The 17,407-nt window shown below is 41.7% G+C and overlaps 3 protein-coding genes across 7 annotated transcripts; all 3 read left to right on the top strand.

The window, feature by feature from the left end:
- Window positions 1–234: 234 nt before the first annotated feature.
- mlh3 (mutL homolog 3 (E. coli)) lies at window positions 235–7,184 on the top strand. 4 transcript variants are annotated; one of them, XM_041060722.1, is made up of 13 exons: window positions 235–3,011; window positions 3,188–3,319; window positions 3,400–3,482; window positions 3,566–3,670; window positions 3,767–3,851; window positions 3,943–4,011; window positions 4,115–4,223; window positions 4,626–4,785; window positions 4,899–4,922; window positions 5,025–5,103; window positions 5,207–5,358; window positions 5,462–5,533; window positions 7,061–7,184. In XM_041060722.1, exons 1-12 carry the CDS (start codon window positions 431–433, stop codon window positions 5,531–5,533), a joined length of 3,651 nt encoding a protein of 1,216 aa, XP_040916656.1. In that variant the 5' UTR covers window positions 235–430; the 3' UTR covers window positions 7,061–7,184. The 4 variants fall into 4 exon arrangements, with proteins under 4 accessions (XP_040916656.1, XP_040916655.1, XP_040916657.1 ...); XM_041060721.1 differs by lacking the exon at window positions 7,061–7,184 and having other exon boundaries at window positions 5,462–5,645; XM_041060723.1 differs by lacking the exon at window positions 7,061–7,184 and having other exon boundaries at window positions 3,188–3,289; window positions 5,462–5,645.
- A 758-nt stretch (window positions 7,185–7,942) lies between these two features.
- Window positions 7,943–11,037, top strand: fosaa (v-fos FBJ murine osteosarcoma viral oncogene homolog Aa). The gene is made up of 4 exons (XM_041060725.1): window positions 7,943–8,296; window positions 9,003–9,230; window positions 9,552–9,659; window positions 9,755–11,037. Exons 1-4 carry the CDS (start codon window positions 7,943–7,945, stop codon window positions 10,421–10,423), a joined length of 1,359 nt encoding a protein of 452 aa, XP_040916659.1. The 3' UTR covers window positions 10,424–11,037.
- Window positions 11,038–11,450: 413 nt separating this feature from the next.
- Window positions 11,451–16,382, top strand: jdp2a (Jun dimerization protein 2a). Of its 2 annotated transcripts, none has more exons than XM_041061504.1 (4): window positions 11,451–11,632; window positions 13,769–13,986; window positions 14,823–14,927; window positions 15,072–16,382. In XM_041061504.1, exons 1-4 carry the CDS (start codon window positions 11,545–11,547, stop codon window positions 15,255–15,257), a joined length of 597 nt encoding a protein of 198 aa, XP_040917438.1. In that variant the 5' UTR covers window positions 11,451–11,544; the 3' UTR covers window positions 15,258–16,382. The 2 variants fall into 2 exon arrangements, with proteins under 2 accessions (XP_040917438.1, XP_040917440.1); XM_041061506.1 differs by lacking the exon at window positions 11,451–11,632 and adding an exon at window positions 11,641–11,774.
- The last annotated feature ends 1,025 nt before the right edge of the window (window positions 16,383–17,407 follow it).

Consider the following 17,407-nt stretch of genomic DNA (forward strand, 5'->3'; position numbering starts at 1 on the left):
AACTGTGTGTCTGTAAACACATGAGACAACACACTTCGTACAGTAGGTGGCGGTTTTCAAATTAAACGCTAGTTGCTATTTTCCAAAGACCAAAGGAAAAAAAAGATGTAGACCTTCACACCAGAAGATGGCACTATTAGCTTTGGATGTTAGCTGTTACGTCCATCTCTTATTGTTTCACGTTGACTGTAAACAGTACCTGAGTTTGTTTTAGCAGGGTTTTCTGTTGTTTATTTTATTTGTCTATTTAAGCTATATGTTTTTTTTTGAATAAGCCTCGGTGAAAATGTTATCGTTGGAACTCATGGAACTAGTTGGCGTTAAGCTAATGTTACCGGACGTTGGCTAGCAACAGACCTCTGACCAGTTATCTTATTACTTTGTAGTCGGTCTGAACCGGTAAGAGACTAAACATATACAGTAGAACACCATGATTAAATGTTTACCTAAAGAGGTTCAGGGGAAACTTCGCTCCGGAGTCGCCATCCCGTCCCTTCAGCAGTGCGTGGAGGAGCTCATCCTAAACAGCATCGATGCCGGGGCGACCTGTGTGGGGGTCAGGATGGACATGGAGGCGTTCAAAGTTCAGGTAATCGACAACGGAGCTGGGCTGAGCGCTGAGGATATGGAGTGCGTGGGAAACAGATACTACACAAGCAAATGCAGCTCTTTGGAGGACTTGGACAACCTCAGGTGGTATGGCTTTAGAGGAGAAGCTTTGGCGAGTCTAATTTCTTTAGCCACACTTGTTGAAATCTCATCCCGGACCAGGTCATCAGTGAAAACACACGTGAAGATTTTCAAGAATGGCAAAGGTTTGGATGTCTTCGAAGCAGAGACTGCTCGACCTTCTGCAGGGACCACTGTTGTCATTTGCAACTTCTTCCACAACATGCCAGTCCGGAGGAAGAGGATGGATGCCGTCCTGGAGGGTGAGAGGATCAGACACAGGCTGGAGGCTGTTTCTCTGATGCATCCCTCTGTGTCTTTCAGCCTGAAGAATGACTGCACGGGAGCCATGATGGTGCAGCTTCCCAAAGCCAAAAACACTTACCACAGGTTTATTCAGATACACGGTCTTGGGCGAGCGCAGAAACTGGGAGAAATAGGCCACACACACGGACAGTTTGAAGTGACTGGTTACATTGGCAGAGAGGGCCACTACAACAACAGCTTACAGTTTTTGTATGTAAATGACAGACTGATGCTGAAAACACGGATACACAAGCTGTTGAACCTTCTCCTGCGCAGACTGAGCAGTTCAAATCCGAAAAATGACAGTCCAGATGGGCTGTCTGCCATTAGGAGTCCAAAGCACAAACGAAGCCAGGAGCTGCATGGAGTGTACATCATCAATGTCAAATGCTCTTACTCAGAGTATGACATTTGTCTGGAGCCTGCCAAAACTCTAATAGAGTTCAAAGACTGGGGTGGCATTTTGCTCTGCATAGAAGAGGCAGTGAAAGCTTTCCTGAGCAGGGAGAACTTGGTGACTGTGCTTTCTCAAGATGACTTGGACTCTGTATCTCCTCAACTGTTTGGCACTGACAATATGGAGCAAGAGGGGAACAACAGTGGCAAAGGCGGCCAAGCAACTAGCAGTGCTTCCACACTAGATTGCAGTCTTGGAATGATGCTGGCATCTGAATCTGTTCATCGTAAATGCAAAGATAACTGTGTTTCTGTGGACAGTGTTTGCCAGGAGTCTGAGCTGATGGAATGTAAAGAAGATGAGGCTGAACAGATACGTGCAAATGACTTGGAAAAGATTCAGAGTGAAGGATGCGTATACAAAGAATGCAGAGATGAGCCACAGTGTGGTCTGGATCGTCTGGACCCTGCATCTGATAATAACATTTCTGAAGAATGGGAGCGAACATTCAGTAAACCTGGGGAAGGCTCTCAAATGATATGCATGTCAAGTTCAGTCACACAGCTAGAAGATGAAAAACAGCAAAGAGAGATACAGTTAAACAATATAACCCCAACCAGCAATGTGACTTTACCAGACAGCATCACTCAACAAATTCAGTCTGATTTAAATAATACTGAGCAATTATTAAATGACTGTCCAGATGCAGGACACAGACAGACTTTGATAAGTAAAAGGAAGATCAGTCTGTCTGATCCGTTCATTCATCAAAGTCTACAGACTCAGGATCTGTCCCAAATCAACAAGTCAGTATATCAGCAGCAAAATCTAGCACAGAAAGGTGAGTGCAAAATTTCACTGGATGGAGGCCATGACAGATCTTGTCAGATACTATGCAAAGATTTTGCTCCTGTCATTCCCTCAAAGATTCCCAGAATTGCATCTTGTCAAAGGTTGTCTTTATGTAGGGAGTCTGGATCTCTTGACAAGTTTAGAAGAATATTTGGTCAATCTAATGAAATGAAACTGCCCTCTCTGGAGACTCGTTTACAGAGTAATACTAGGCTCCCTCAAACAAACAGCCTCATTTTGAATCCTCAGAATTTATTGGTTGGCCAGAAAGATCAGCAAGATTGTGATGTTGCACAGACACAAAAAAAGGAGACACAGAGCAGTCTCCAAAGCTCACCAGCATTCTCACATTTCACCAAGATAAAACCAAGCTCAGCTCAGAACCAAGGCAAAAAATCTTTGGCAGCTAAACTCTGCCATTTGAAACAACACAGGACAGAGGGTTCAAAAGTGTTGCCACACTTTTCCGGGACTAGCTCACACAACAATACCTGTCTCAGTAGTGGTAATGATATCCAAGACAGCAACAACAATGAGAATCCCTGTGACGTTGCACCGGATCCTGAGCCAGTCTCAAGCTGCAATACAAACCCTCAGTTGGGTGAGAAGGAAGAGGATACAACATCGGGTGACTGGCTTCATCACTACGATACATCTGTGGGAAAGACGGTTTACGTCAACAGAGTGACAGGGCTCAGCAAGTATGAAGACCCATCTGCTGAAGAACCACAAGTGTGCTGTACATCTGATGTCACCAATATGGCAGTTAGCGTCATCTCTGAAACGGGTAAGTTAGCAATCAAACTGTAATTATAGATATAATAGTAACAAGAAATAGTAGAAATCAGTAAAAAAGAATACCTTCACTGTGATTGATCTAAACTAGAGAAATGATTTACCATCTGTTCTCATGTGGATCAAGTGTTAGCCATAGTGCTCATGTTCACTTTCATGTTCATGTAGGGATGGAATACAGGTGTTACCCATTTCAGGTGGATGTAGTGTTGCCCTTCCTGCCTAAATCCAGGACAGGAAGAGTGTTTAGTTCAGGGACTGATGACAGAGGTACCTCACAGACAGATCAGACTCTAGACTGTAAGGGACCTAACACACAACATGTACAAAATGAATACAAGCTTGTTTGTGTTTACGTGTACTCTTGTCTACCCTCACAGACGGTGATGGTGGTGAGGGCTCCAATTCACTTTCCTCATTGTACTCAAAATGGAATAATCCTGTGTTTGTCCGACCTCCCGTGGTAAACAACATTTACTTTGTATTAGAACGGATTTGTGATTGTTTTGGTTGTTTTTGATAAATCATTATCATCTGTTCCCACAGGTTGGTGTAGACATATCAACTGGGCAAGCTGATGGGCTGGCTGTGAAGATCCATAACATCCTGTTTCCATACCGCTTTTCTAAAGCCATGATTCACTCAATGAAGGTACGTGCCTCTCTAGGCTTTCTTTGAACATTCTCACAAAATCTTCCATAAATGCTTCAAGCAGTTTGTCTTTATTGCTATTTAATTACCTTACAGGTTATTCATCAGGTGGATAAGAAGTTTCTTGCATGTCTTATCAACACAAGAGATGAAGAAGCTGCAGCACACACTGAAACTGAAGGTACAGACCAGAACTTCTCTGTTTTGTCATTTGTTGTTCTACTAACGTCTCAAGCATTTTTATATATGTGTATTTTATGCTGAAACCACAGGAAATCTTCTGGTGCTGGTGGATCAACATGCTGCGCATGAGAGAGTCCGACTAGAAAATCTAGTGGCAGGTAAAAAAACAGACACTTTGCAGTGTTAACATTGGGAATTAAATGTTAAATTAATAATTGTGTTGATGTCGTGCTACAGTCACAACTGTATGTGCTGTTACAGATTCCTATGAGGAAGACCCAGATGCATCAGGGGAGAGACGTCTGTGTTCATCAACCATTTTGCCGCCTCTTCGGATCAGTGTAACTGAAGAGGAGCTCAGGCTGCTTAGGTGTGTTTGCCTACTGTATATTTACAGTACATGCAGCTTTTTAACTTTGGTGTGATGATGTTGTCATTGCTTTATGCATTTATTTACACTGCTGTTGGCCTTAAACCGGTTTAATTTTAAGAGCCTACTATCTGCTCTGTGTAACAACCTGGACACCCAGCAGCAGATGTTGGCAATGAGGTGAAGGATGGCACCAATAAAGATGATAAAAAAGGGTGGGGACAGTGACGCAACCTCATCCTCATTTCACCATATTCATATTTTCTTCATTCTGGGCTGCTGAGTAGCACTTTGGCTACACACTCAGCAGAATCAGTGCTCCAAGTGTTCTTGTTGTGGTAGCCTGTATTAATAGTCAGAGTCAATCCATTTTTAATGGATTGTGGACTCTTCCTCCTGCAGGTCCTGTCAGGCACATTTACGGAATTTAGGCCTGGAAGTGAAATTCTCACAGGAAGCTGATCCACAGGTTTTTGTGGGGAAGGTACCACTGTGCTTCATTGAAAAGGAGAGTAATGAGCTAAGGCGGGGGAGACCATCTGTTATCAAGCCTATAGTTGAGGTGAGATTTGTGAAACCTCAGTATAACGATCATTTACCGTATCACTCATTTAGCTAAGTGATGGTTTTACAGTTCTGTTCTTTTCTGTTTTCCACTTTGCTTCATCTCATCAGGAGTATCTTCGAGAGCAGATTGAGGTAAGGCTGAAAATGTCTTTCTACCTCCTAAACTTTAATCGTGCAGAAAGGTTCTTACTATTTGATGAAAGGTAAAATGTTTTGTTTCTCTTACCGTTTCAGTTACTTCGCTCAACTGGCACAGTGAGAGGAACTTTGCCTCTCACTGTGCTGAAAGTGCTTGCCTCCCTAGCATGCCACGGTAAAGTTAAATTACTTCTCTCCATCCTTCAGTTTACTTTTTCTGCGGTGATGAGCCTGTAATCCTTACCCTTATTATTTGTATATGTTTATGCATTAAACAGGTGCCATCAAATTCAATGACAGCCTGAGCAGAGATGAATGCCACAGCTTGGTAGCATCCTTATCTTCCTGTCAGCTACCCTTCCAGTGTGCCCATGGCCGTCCTTCCATTGCTCCCCTCGTAGACATTCTCCATTTGGACAAAGACCAGGAGGTACTGGGATGAAGTAGCATGCTGAACTTTGGACTAGACGTAGCACTGAAGGCATTATACAGCACAACAATCTGATGGTGACTAAGCATTCTTGTCTCTGCAGGAATTACAGAAGCCCAACCTCCAAAAACTGAGAAGAATGCGTAAAGCTTGGGAACTATATGGAAATAGATAAGTGGGTGTGTATTTTATTTTAAATGTGCAATTTATTGACAAAAAGACACGAAATGTAACTAAAAAAAAAAAACACCTTATTAAATGGTTCAATTACTCAGATTTCCCCAAAAGACATGCTTTTACTAATAACACCTATTAATAAAAGCATCTATTAATATTAATAATACATTTAGTTTGGTGAGTACACAGAAAGAGGAAATACTAAAATAAATCAACAGTGATGAAATGTGATGCATCATCAGAACAGTAGAAAAAGCCACACAGTAGTGAGCATGAAAATATTCCCAAACTTGAAATCCACTTGATGATCAAGTTGTGTCCTTCATGGTTGTGCTTGAAAAACGTCTTCAGTCGATCAACTTCTTTGCCTTGAAGAGTTGTCTTAAATAAAAAAAAAAAACCTGCCATGTGACCAGTGTGATCAAACGGCACACGGAGATGATGCTGAAGAGCAGCACTTGTGCATTGGAGGAACCTGTTTAAGACAGGAAATGGCAGTCAAATCGTGTTAAAACTGTCACAACTTTTTTTTAACAGCTCAGTCAACTTGATAGTTTCAAAGGCCGGGTGATTTCCACCATTTGTTTAAAATACCTACTATGACATGACACATAGGGATGTGGCCAAAAGAGGAAAATAATTGAAATTTTACTCCATAGAGAACAGTGCAGTTGAGGGTTTTTGCCCTGACGTTGATTTACACATACATAGGATACTACTCTGTCCATCGGCCATGTGTGTCTTGCGTCTCTTTGCCTCCTTTCCTCAAGTAGTTTAAGTTTTCTACAGTGGATTGTGAGAGGTACTGAAGATGTCTTAGCTTCGCCTCAAGAAGGGTTCGTTTCTTCACTTTTACAGTCTGTCAGAGGCTTTTGCCATCACCTCAACGATGCAGTGTAAAATAATCTTTTGTTTCTCTGTTTACATTGGAATATATAATATAATATATATACAGTATATGTAACACCTTTATCACTGATAGCTAGTTGAGAAAAGACATTATTTCGTATTATTTTAAATTATACATTACTGCTGGTGAAGCAAATGTTAAACTAGTCGTGATTTTCTGTTGTGAATGAAAACTTTCCTTTTGTGCCATTCTCCTTTGTGTACAACATGTGGCCAAAAGAATCAGTGATCTGAGTGAAGACAGAGATCTCTCAATTCTCAACTCAGTGAATCCAAAACAGTGCACTGTGCCACACTAAGTCCCTTGGAGTAAAGCTTGGTGATAAACCAATATTATATATCTCTTAAAGGCAGCACAATGTTCTCAACATATGATATTAGTCTTTTCCATCAGTTAAATAGTTAAATGCCCTTTGCAAAATAAAAGCTTGATTTTACCTTTTACTCCTCTAATCAAGCAGCCTAAACCCATACCCATACCAGACAAACAATCTAAAGAAGTTTGCCATAAATTACAGCTGCGTTCACTCACCTTCAGATTAGTTGTGGTTTGTGGCTGTTTGCTGACTTTATAGTCTCCTGTGATCAGCACATTTCTGCGTTTGTCTTCTTGCAGACATTTCCTGAAGTTGAATAGAGCAACTGAAAAACAATAGGAAACACCGGGTCCAATATGACAGGAGGGAAAGGCGAAATCTGGACATGGTACCGCTCACTTGTTGTGATGGGAGTGAAGGATGGATGCTGCAGCTACTGATGCTGCTGTCAAATGCACCCCCACCTCCTTCTGCCTCCCTCCAGTTCCGGGTCATGTCACGTGACTTCCCCGCCCCCACATGTCCAACCTCTCCTCTCCCCCACCTCCTCCCCCAAGTAAACAATTCAGCAGCATTTCATTATGTCTGCCAACAGCCCTTGATTCTTATCTTTGTATAAAGCAGCCCTAAAGTGCGGAGCTTATGGAGAGATGTCTGTCAGACCGTAAAAAAACCACAAACAAACAACAACAACAACAAAAAATACTAGACCTTTATTTAATGTGACAAAGGAAATTTCATCATCAATCATTTTGGAGACAGCTATAGTAAATATAGTATATATAAGCTATAGTCGACATAGCCTACTGTATTTTTGAAGTGGTTGTGCAAAATGCGTCTCGGCGGCTGTGTACTCGTAATGACTGATGTATGGGTTTACCCTTGATCAAATGAACGCACCAGAACATCAAGTTTTCATCGCCCAGGAAATGGTTACAAATGTGTATTTATAAAAAGACTCACGTTTCTCACCCCACATTGCATTCATATGAAGCAGATATTCGTGACAGGGACTGAAAACTGCTTATTTGTGTGGTCGAGACTAGATCTAAGAAAAAAAATGTTCACATATTATTCGTGGAATAGAATCTACTAGAGGATGAATGTCAAAATAATGCTCTTTTACCCCAAAATGTAGGCCTGTGTGGCTGCCAGTCTGACCCCCCCTCCCCCCTCCGCGAATGGTACAGTCTTGGTTCATTCATAAAATTCTAGCAGAGCATAAAAGGAGGGGCTTGCATTCTAGTCGTCCAGTTACCAGGTATATACCTGGAGAAAAGACCCGAGCCGCTCTGCCCCGCGGAAGGCCAGAGTCATATTTGTCGTTGATCAGGACTTTTATGTATGTATGTGTGTGTGTGTCTGTGTGTGTGTGTATTTTTTTTCCTTCCCTCGTGATGTATCATAACAACCTGACGTCTGACATGGATTCAGTCTCTCCCACCTGCCGGACAGAGTCTCCTGTCGGGACACTCTGCCAGAAGACGCCAGAAGAGGCGAGCTCTCCAGCCTCCTCCTCAGAGAGCAATGCAAAGGTATGAGTGGCTTTGTTGATCATATATATTCAACATGCAGCCCGGAGGGGGCTGGGAGGTGGGGGGGGTGGGGGGGGTGGGGGGGTGGGGGGGGGGGGGGGGGGCACCCCGTTAACAAGCAGATATAACAACCCATTTTATGTGATCCACAGAGCTGAGTCCCATAATGCTTTTTTTTTTTAATCTTCGTGCTGGTGGGTGCGTTTTTTTTTTTATCTTCGTGCTACCTGGGTGCGTTTAATTTTTTTAAACATCATTTTTTTAAAACTATTATTTATTTATTTTTGATACACTTGATATATAATTGAACCAGAGATGAGAGCATGTGCAGATGTGACAAAATTGGTCTGTAGGTCGTCTTGTTATGATTCCGACGTCCTGGGACCAAATGTGAGCGTGTCGATGCAGCGGTTCATTGAGAAAAATAAATCCATTCAGGAGACTCCACAGCAGCTCTGCGTCAGTGTTGACGTCAGAAACAATGATAAAGTCAAATATTGATCCGGAGAAGGCTATTTCTGGTCGGGTATATTTCAAGAAAATATAACACATGCAGGCTACCCTGTGTTTTAGACTCTAAACATGCGATTTGTGGGTTTCACTGATGACTGGCATCATAATAAGATTCACTAATAGCATGGCATTATTCTTTAAAGAAAAAATCTCTATTGTAGTCCTCATTGTCGATTATTTCCTTTTTTCTCAGGAGGTCTGCCAAGATATGAGCGTTCAAGACACCCCATTTGTTCCAACAGTCACTGCAATTTCCTCTACCCCAGATTTCCAGTGGATGGTCCAGCCTACGATTATTACATCTGTCTCCCCGTCTCTGGGTAGCAAGCAAGCCAATGAACCGCAAAGCTCTCGCCAGGCAACACCCAAAGCAGGCGGGAATAAGGGAAAAAATGCTGTCAGAAAGGGGAAAACAGAGCAGGTAGGTTAGCTCAGATGAAGTCTACCTGCTATTGGACAGGACAGTCAATGGTGTAAATTTACCTATGCCAATCTGAATTCCTTGTGTGCAACAGTGCTATTGTGCATGCTCCTCTGGTGCTGGCTGTGTGCCTTCTTTAGGCAGTCAATTTATATTCAGGTCACAGCAAGTCTGCAACAATGGTCTATTTTTAGACGCATTGCAGCGAAACATGCTTTTGCCATTTTTCAGAGGGTGAACTGGCAACGGATGTAGTGGATTAGGGGGCGAAATGGCTGGATTCTTCAAAGTAATAACTGAATTATTTCTTTCACATGCCAGCTGTCTCCAGAGGAGGAAGAGAAGAAGAGGATAAGGAGGGAGAGGAATAAAATGGCCGCAGCAAAGTGTCGCAACAGACGGAGGGAACTCACAGATACACTGCAAGCTGTAAGTAAACAGTGATGCATTTACTGAGCTGTCATTTGCACCCGCTGTTGTGTGTTTTCCCATGTGGATGATTTTGGATGTCGATCTATCTGAAGGAGACAGACAAGCTGGAGGAGGAAAAAGCAGCCCTGGAGACGGAAATAGCCAACCTCCTCAAAGAGAAAGAGCGGCTTGAATTTATCCTTGCTACACATAAACCTGTGTGCCAAATGTCAGAAGAGCTGGAGGCTATTTTCCAGGAACCCACGGGGTCCCCAGAGCTACCACCCAGTCCAGATGAGGACAGACTTCCAGAGGATGGCACCCAGGAAGCTCCTTCGCTCCAGGACATGGACATCCCCAGCGATCCGTCCACAGCCATCTCTGGGAACTCCAATATCTTGTTGTGTGCCAGTGCTGAAATCAACATCTGCGATCTCGAGCCCTCTCTGGACATTAAGGACGGGCTGCTGGACAGCATGTTACCCAGTCTAGAAGAGAAAACCCCCATGGAGACGGCAAGGTCTGTGCCAGACATAGATCTGAGCAGTTCTCTTGGGGTCTCGGACTGGGAGACCCTGTACAAGTCTGTTTCGAGCGACCTGGAGCCTCTCAGCACTCCCGTGGTGACCTCGACCCCCACCTGCAGCAGCTACCTGTCCGTGTTCACATTTGCGTGTCCTGAGCTGGACTCTCTCGCAGAGGGACTGGACAGCCATAAAGGTGGAGGGGGCAAAGCTGAATCTGTTGATATCCTCAACTCTCCAACTCTCCTAGCCTTATAATGTACAGAGGGAGATTACCTGTCTGATCTCTCTGGTTTTTCTGTTTGCAGGTTCCTGACTTTGAAATGATACGAACAACATATGCCACAGTATGCTGTAACACTTCAAGGAATACATTCATGAAACCGTCTCGTGTGTGACTAAGCAAACGTATAAACTTTCTCCAGATACATAGCCAACAGAGTGATGTAGCTAAAAGCATGGCTTTTACTTTAACAGGAGGGGGCCTGAAGTAAGTTTTGATTTTAAAACGCATGCTGAGAAGTTCCAAATAATTTTCAAAGCTCATATATATCTGATCTTTTCCTAGATCTAAGATGTAATGTGGAAAATTAATGTTACAGTATGGTTTTGTGTTTTGGTGTCAATAGTGTATTGATTGCTGTAACTGTTGTATTTACATAGTCATCCATGTTAAGTACCTGCATACCTCAATGTCATCAACTGTGGTTTGACCTCATTGTTTAAAATGTTGAAAGTTTTCCATGAAAACATCCAGTGCTATATACTATATATCTTATCAAGATGTAACTTATGATTTATTTTTTTACCTTTCAGATTTCGACTTATTTGTTAAATTTAAAAATAATATGAGCATTGATTGCTTATCTATGCTGCTGGATAATTACAATAAATCTACATTCAGAGTGGTGTCTGGTGCTGGTGTTTGCAGTCTGTCCTTGAGAAATTTGATTCTTAGTCAAGATGAAAAAATGTATTCAAATACATTAAATTCTAAGGTTATAGTTCTCCAAATGAGCTTATGGTACGTGTATAATATGCAAGGCAGAGTAAAAGGGGGAAGGGGGTTAAACATGACTAGTATTTTAAATAAGAAAGTTAAAATGACTGAACTATATCAGTGTATTATCGGTTTGTTTTAGGGTTTACAGTAGATCAGTGGTGGCATTGTATTTGCAGTGCAGGCCTCCATCCGAGCCACACACTGTGGCTGCAGCAGTCTGCAGCCTCAGTGTTTCTTTATGGGAGGAGCGGTGCGACTTCCCCACTTCTGCCCCCACTATGTACTTTTTTACATCCCTGCTTACGTTTGGCTGGCATAGCCTAATTTCCGCATTCCCAAATCCTCCCAGATTGGGATCACGTTTAAAATCGGGCTGATGCAACGATTTCCACTTTTTAAAATCTACTCTCGACCCTCGGCTGACCAGAAGAAAGGACATTTGTTGCACCTGGGATCAAAGTCAGGTCGGTATACGAAACTTCATGAGTCGAGAGCTGAATAATTTTTCTACACGCTGAGTGGCTTATTGGCGCGCCACGCATCGGTCATAGCGAGCATAGTTGGTGAGCAGGCAGCGGGCACGTCTGTGATGTTTTCGGTTACACGGTGCGTTTCCGTGCATTCTCTGACTTTTATGTATTTTTCCTTTCGTTTTTTTTTTTTTCTGATCCAGGCAGACAACACATCTTACTGATCATGCCACAGAAACATCACTGTCTTTTGTTTTGCATTGCTCCTCTTGTAACACGGACCCACGGCGTGAACAATTCAGAACAAAATGTCCTTATATTGTGGAGTCCGGCGTTTGCGATACATTTGCTGGCGCGGTGAAGCTGAAAACGGGTGTTTATTCAAAGCGAAATCGGCTCTGAACGAAACGCTGTAAGCGTTTTTTTTTTTATCACTGCAGCTCTCTGATGGAAAGACAAAGTTACGTAAGGCAAATGCCGCACTGAAGAAAAACTTCCGCTTTCAAGTTGACCACTGGCTTCGGTTTGCATGCTACACTACAGAGCAGTAGATTGAAGAATCCACATATACTCATAAAATACTGCAATTTCATATTCACTAACTGAACTGGGGCTTTATCGTGTCAAACTGCGAGGAGTACTAAACAATTATGATAAGTTAATTGGTTCTTTGCAGCTTCAGGTGTAATAATTACCACAGTAAGAGAAACTGTTTTAATCACACCTGCTCTGTGGACCATATTAAATCCACATGGCAGCCATTGGTCCACATTGTGTGCATGGGAATGTTTTTTTTTGTTTTTTAATGAAAATGTTTAAGACCAGTGGGGTTAAGGTGGTTTTGGCTTTTTGCTGTGGTTTCATTAAAAGTTTCAAACCACAATTCTGCTGCATGTAATTACAAATTACTTCTGCTCTACCAGTGTGTGTGTGTGTGTGTGTGTGTTTTGCACTGTTTTCAAAGCAAATGTTGCTTCTGGCCGTCATGTGGCAACACCATGGTCTGAGTTCCACTTTGTCATTTTTGACTTGTCGTTTGGGGAAGTGTAAAAATGGAAAGTTATTCCCATGTGCAGTTCTCACGTCTCCTGTAAGTTCATGATGGTCTCTGCCGAGCTGTTCAACAGATGCATGATTGGTATACATACAACGTTTCCCTTAAAATTCCCCCTGAGCTGCCTTCACACATTCTCACCAGCCAAGTGGTTGTTTTCTGTGGCGATATTTCTATCAGATATGTGCCTGTTTATTCCTGTAGTGTGGGCTAAAGGTCTCTGAGTAATTGACCTTAGATAGTAGTTTTTGGCTTCATCATGTGGCTTGGAAATCCGCTGAGCTGTTGTAGTAATTTCCTGTGTCTTTGGCTGGCTTTTCTCATCCACCTCTCTCATTGTCTTTGGACATGTTTTAAATGTCCATGTTCACCTTTTTCATATTTAACATATTTGCCAGTTGTAGACAGCTGAAAACTCTGAAAATCTTTTCAAGACAGAATAAGAAAACAGCGTCATCTTTATTTTTTCTTTTGGTTTAACAAAAGAAAACAAGTTCAAATTGGGTTCACCACATTATGATGTGTTTTGGCAGCCACACTCTGCTCCACAGACATTAAGTCTCATAAGGAGGAAACCGCAGTTAACGGGTATTTTTTGGCAATGGCTGGCTTTAGGTCCCCTTGGAATTAAGGGGAACTTGTCTGAGTCTGCTTTGTACACTGTTGTTCATCTCTCTTTGGGCCTCTGGGAATTAAATAAGGTAAATTCTTGCCAAGGCTCCTGTAAATGGTAGCATATTCACCCCAGAGAAAGAAGCAAAATAATAAAATAGCCTAATGAGAGCAGCCTCAGCATCCGGCTCCTATAACAGACCAGCAATTCATCACAGCAAGGCGAGTCTGACTGCTAGAAAGGAGCAGTGCACCTTAGGTAAATACTGCAGGTTAAATAAAGCACTTACATATCTATTTTCCTCCAATTTCTTAATGGAAAATGGCTCTCTCTTACCCTCATACCATAAAGTATGCCCCAGTTTGTTCTATGACAAGCAGCGCAGACAGTTTTTTTTTCCCGTGTTTTTCATTGATCTGGTTTGTCTGAGTCTGTCTCCCATTTTCTCCCTCTGCCTCCCTAGCTGTGGTCACGACCGAGTCTGACACGATGCCAGGACAAATCCCAGATCCCTCTGTGACAGCAGGCTCCCTGCCCAGCCTGGGCCCGCTGGCTGGGATTTCAGCCACCACGCTGACGGACAAGCTCAAATTTGGTGACCTCCAGGAGTTTGGGACAATGCTGTCACCTCTGCACTTCTTGGACAGCCTGGGGAAAAGGCCCCTAGTCATCAAAACAGAGGTATAGGACACGCTGAGCAGAGGGAAGCCTGTAACTCTTAAACGTCTGTGCATGCAAACTGTATATTTTGATTTTTTTTTTACTCCAAATGCTTATTCTAGGTCATTCTACCAATTTACTTTGGATTATTTTTGTCTTCTTTTTAATGGGATGTCACCACAACAAGTGCAACAATCAAAAACAGCATTTAAACAGCATCACACAGATGTCCCTCACATCTTAGAGACAGGTTTGCCTGAAGCTAAAACTGCTTTGGCGTTGTGACACATCTTAATCAATGGGACCACCTAGTGGACACAGTCAGCCATGTTACTGTGGTTAAATGTCCTGTGGGAGCCTCTCCACCTTTAGTGTCCAGGGAAAAATATGATCATGGTGACAGGATATATACAACCAGGCGGATCTCTGGCTCTTAGCTTTGATTTTAGTTTGAGTTTTGAATTTGAGTTGAGTTTTAGTCGAGTTTTCATAAAGAATGCGTGAAGGCGTTTGGTATAAAGTGACTCACAAAGTTGTGTACTGCAGTCGCATTGTGCACAAGGTGGGCCTTATCCATTCTCACTATCAATATGCAAAAAGCCCAGCAAAACACTTGCTACAGCTCATGTTTCATTGTACAATCACATTTCCTACCATCAGAGTTTCCCATCATTATGTTAAAGAGGTTTATGTGTATATGTATGTATGTAACATACATGTTAAATTAGTGGGGGAAAAAACAATATAAAGAAGACAAAAAAGTGTTAATTTCTTATTTTGTTCATATACTTGGAGGGTATCCTGCTGTGCAGCAGGTCCATCACAACTTAAGCTTTTTTCCCTGCTCTGTTCTTCAGAGAGATGAAGAAGAAGAGAGGAGGAAACGAAGGCGAGAGAAAAACAAAGTGGCTGCAGCTCGATGTCGAAACAAAAAGAAAGAGAGGACAGATTATCTACAAAAGGTGAGACATGCCTGGATACTCACTTTGTAATTATTTTCCATTCTCATATATTTATCTTATCTGTTGCAATTGCCAAAAAACATCCTTACTTAATTTCAGTCATTCCCCCTCATTGCTCCCTTTTCCCCTCCATCCTCTTGACAGGAATCGGAGAGATTAGAGATGTTAAACTCTGACCTTAAAGCGCAGATCGAGGAGCTGAAGCTTGAACGACAGCAACTGATCCTCATGCTTAACCGCCATCGTCCCACGTGCATTGTCAGGACAGATAGTGTCAAAACCCCGGAGAGCGAGGTGAACCCCCTGCTGCAGCAGCTGGAGGCCAAGTGAAGGTGCGATGAGTTCCTACGTTTGACAGTTGAGAAGAAGCAGCCAACTAGCAGCACTTAGCTTTGGGCCTCGGTCATGGAGGAGAACCAGCAGAACCCTCCTACCCAAAGACACAGAGCATCACAGCACAAAATGTGGAGCCAATATGACTGAACACTGTTGATTGGCAGTTAAATCAAACTTTTTTTCTTTTCTCTTTTGCTTTCCCAAAGTTAGGCATCATTTTGGTCATTAGAGCTCCAGCCACTATTAGTTTGAGGTTACCCCAAAAAAACACAACACATTATCTTACATTCCTTACATTCAGTTTGTTGATTAATAGTAGATTTATCCTTTATCTGTTCTTAACTTTAGCCATTGGGCAAAATGGAATCACTTCAGAGTGTGGTAGAGAAAAATTCCACTGTTGAAAACATCAAAAGTTCATTTCAGTTCAGTAATTTCAGTAATTCATATTGTGATTTACAAACTAATAATTTACATTTTTATTATGAATATCCCAAAAGAAGTCAAGGCTAAAACTGTGCTACATTTATGGCTGTCTGTCTGTAGCCAAGTTATATATAACTGTTGGGTCAACAGCATTTCAATTACTGTTTCTACGTGAGGGAGGTGTGATAGACTCAAAGAACAATGGTTATACTGTATGTGGGCTACAAATAGATGTCTGAATTTAATGAGGGGTTGCAAGATTTCTCTGTCTGTTTAACAAGTCAAGGATTATACAAGGATTATTTTGCTTGTTTTGGCTTTGTTAAAATGCATTCTGGGAATTTTAACAGAAAAGATAAATGCATTAACCATCACATAATAAGTCAGTAGTTCTTTTTTTAAACTACATAAAACCCCTCATGATATTCTGGCCATTTTTGTTCTTTTTATACATCTGGTGGCAGAGCAGCTGAATTTTTTTTCCCCTTTATTCCTATGTTTTGGCGCAGGCGTCATGTATGCACATATATATGGACTGTTTACATTATTTTCTGTTACCATATTGTTACAACCAATTATGTTTATGTTTTTTATACTTTTGTATATGATGTTATATAAGCATATAAGCTATCACAAAATCCCATTTTGTATTTCCTTAAGAAATAAATGTTTAGTTTCTTTTTTTTACTGGAATTTTTTGAGTTCTACAAAATGTGATATGTTTTCAATGAGTTCTACTTCCAGTTCTGAGTTAGTGTGAAAGTGAGAAACGGTAATATGACAGATTGTTTGGATTCCGACTCATCACTACATTCGTCATATGTTGTGGTACTGAGATACACAGTTCGATTATAAATCTGTAATATTGGTCAGAAAAATATGGCCACCATCAATACAAAAAAAACTTTCCAAAGTGTGCAGCTTAGCAGGAAATTCGCCGAAGCTCAAGCCGTGTCAGAGCAAACATGACTAAACTCAGTGGAGACATGCAGCACTGTGTCCTGTACAATCACACCAATACAAACTTTTAAACCATTTAAAATTTCTATACTAAATACACTAACTCCAACATCCAGTTTTCCTCCAATGGTCTGTGAGAGGTTTCCAGGATCACAAGGGATCCTGCAGAGTTTTAGCAGCAAGTAAATCCACAGAAATTATAAATGCTCAGAAGCTGGTAAAATGAACTGTATGTCTCATGAAGTAAAATAATTATGTTTAAACTTGTTCCTCTCACCCCATGTAATCCTGAATCCTGAATCTCATCAAACTACCAAAATCTTGTCACTTTCTTTTTGGGTTTTTTTTTCTAAATCCAATGGGGACCAGTGTTTTCACATTTTTGTTGAGTTTAGACTTGAAACTCAACCCACATACCTATTTATATATATAAGAACTAAAGTGCTCAGCATGTACTAAGGGAAAGCACAAAGAAACAAGGCACTCATTGTATTTACCAGGGGGGATTTAACTTGCAGATTAACAAGGCACTGACTGAGGCAAGAGAAACCAAAAGGAACTACTGGTAGAGAAGTAACAATGACCTTCCAATAAATTAGAAGAATATTATTGAATAGAGCACTGTTGTGGCATATTGATAATCTGCAATAGAAGATTAAGCTGAAACAGGCAGCAGTTGGGACAAACAGTTCTCCAGACACCATAAGTCTCCATACAGAGTTTGTTTGTTCGTGTTTGTCTATTGGCTATGGTCTGTC

This window comes from Toxotes jaculatrix, chromosome 17 (genome assembly GCF_017976425.1).
Source record: "Toxotes jaculatrix isolate fToxJac2 chromosome 17, fToxJac2.pri, whole genome shotgun sequence".
Taxonomy (NCBI): domain Eukaryota; kingdom Metazoa; phylum Chordata; class Actinopteri; family Toxotidae; genus Toxotes; species Toxotes jaculatrix.

Coding starts and splice junctions, on each gene's coding strand:
- mlh3 (XM_041060722.1), top strand. CDS start 431: ATGATTAAATGTTTACCTAAAGAGGTTCAGGGGAAACTTCGCTCCGGA. Junction 4,224..4,625: donor GAGGAGCTCAGGCTGCTTAG/GTGTGTTTGCCT, acceptor TTCCTCCTGCAG/GTCCTGTCAGGCACATTTAC. Junction 5,359..5,461: donor ATTTGGACAAAGACCAGGAG/GTACTGGGATGA, acceptor TTGTCTCTGCAG/GAATTACAGAAGCCCAACCT.
- fosaa (XM_041060725.1), top strand. CDS start 7,943: ATGGTACAGTCTTGGTTCATTCATAAAATTCTAGCAGAGCATAAAAGG. Junction 9,231..9,551: donor GAAAGGGGAAAACAGAGCAG/GTAGGTTAGCTC, acceptor TTCACATGCCAG/CTGTCTCCAGAGGAGGAAGA. Junction 9,660..9,754: donor TCACAGATACACTGCAAGCT/GTAAGTAAACAG, acceptor ATCTATCTGAAG/GAGACAGACAAGCTGGAGGA.
- jdp2a (XM_041061504.1), top strand. CDS start 11,545: ATGCAACGATTTCCACTTTTTAAAATCTACTCTCGACCCTCGGCTGAC. Junction 13,987..14,822: donor CCCTAGTCATCAAAACAGAG/GTATAGGACACG, acceptor TCTGTTCTTCAG/AGAGATGAAGAAGAAGAGAG. Junction 14,928..15,071: donor GGACAGATTATCTACAAAAG/GTGAGACATGCC, acceptor TCCTCTTGACAG/GAATCGGAGAGATTAGAGAT.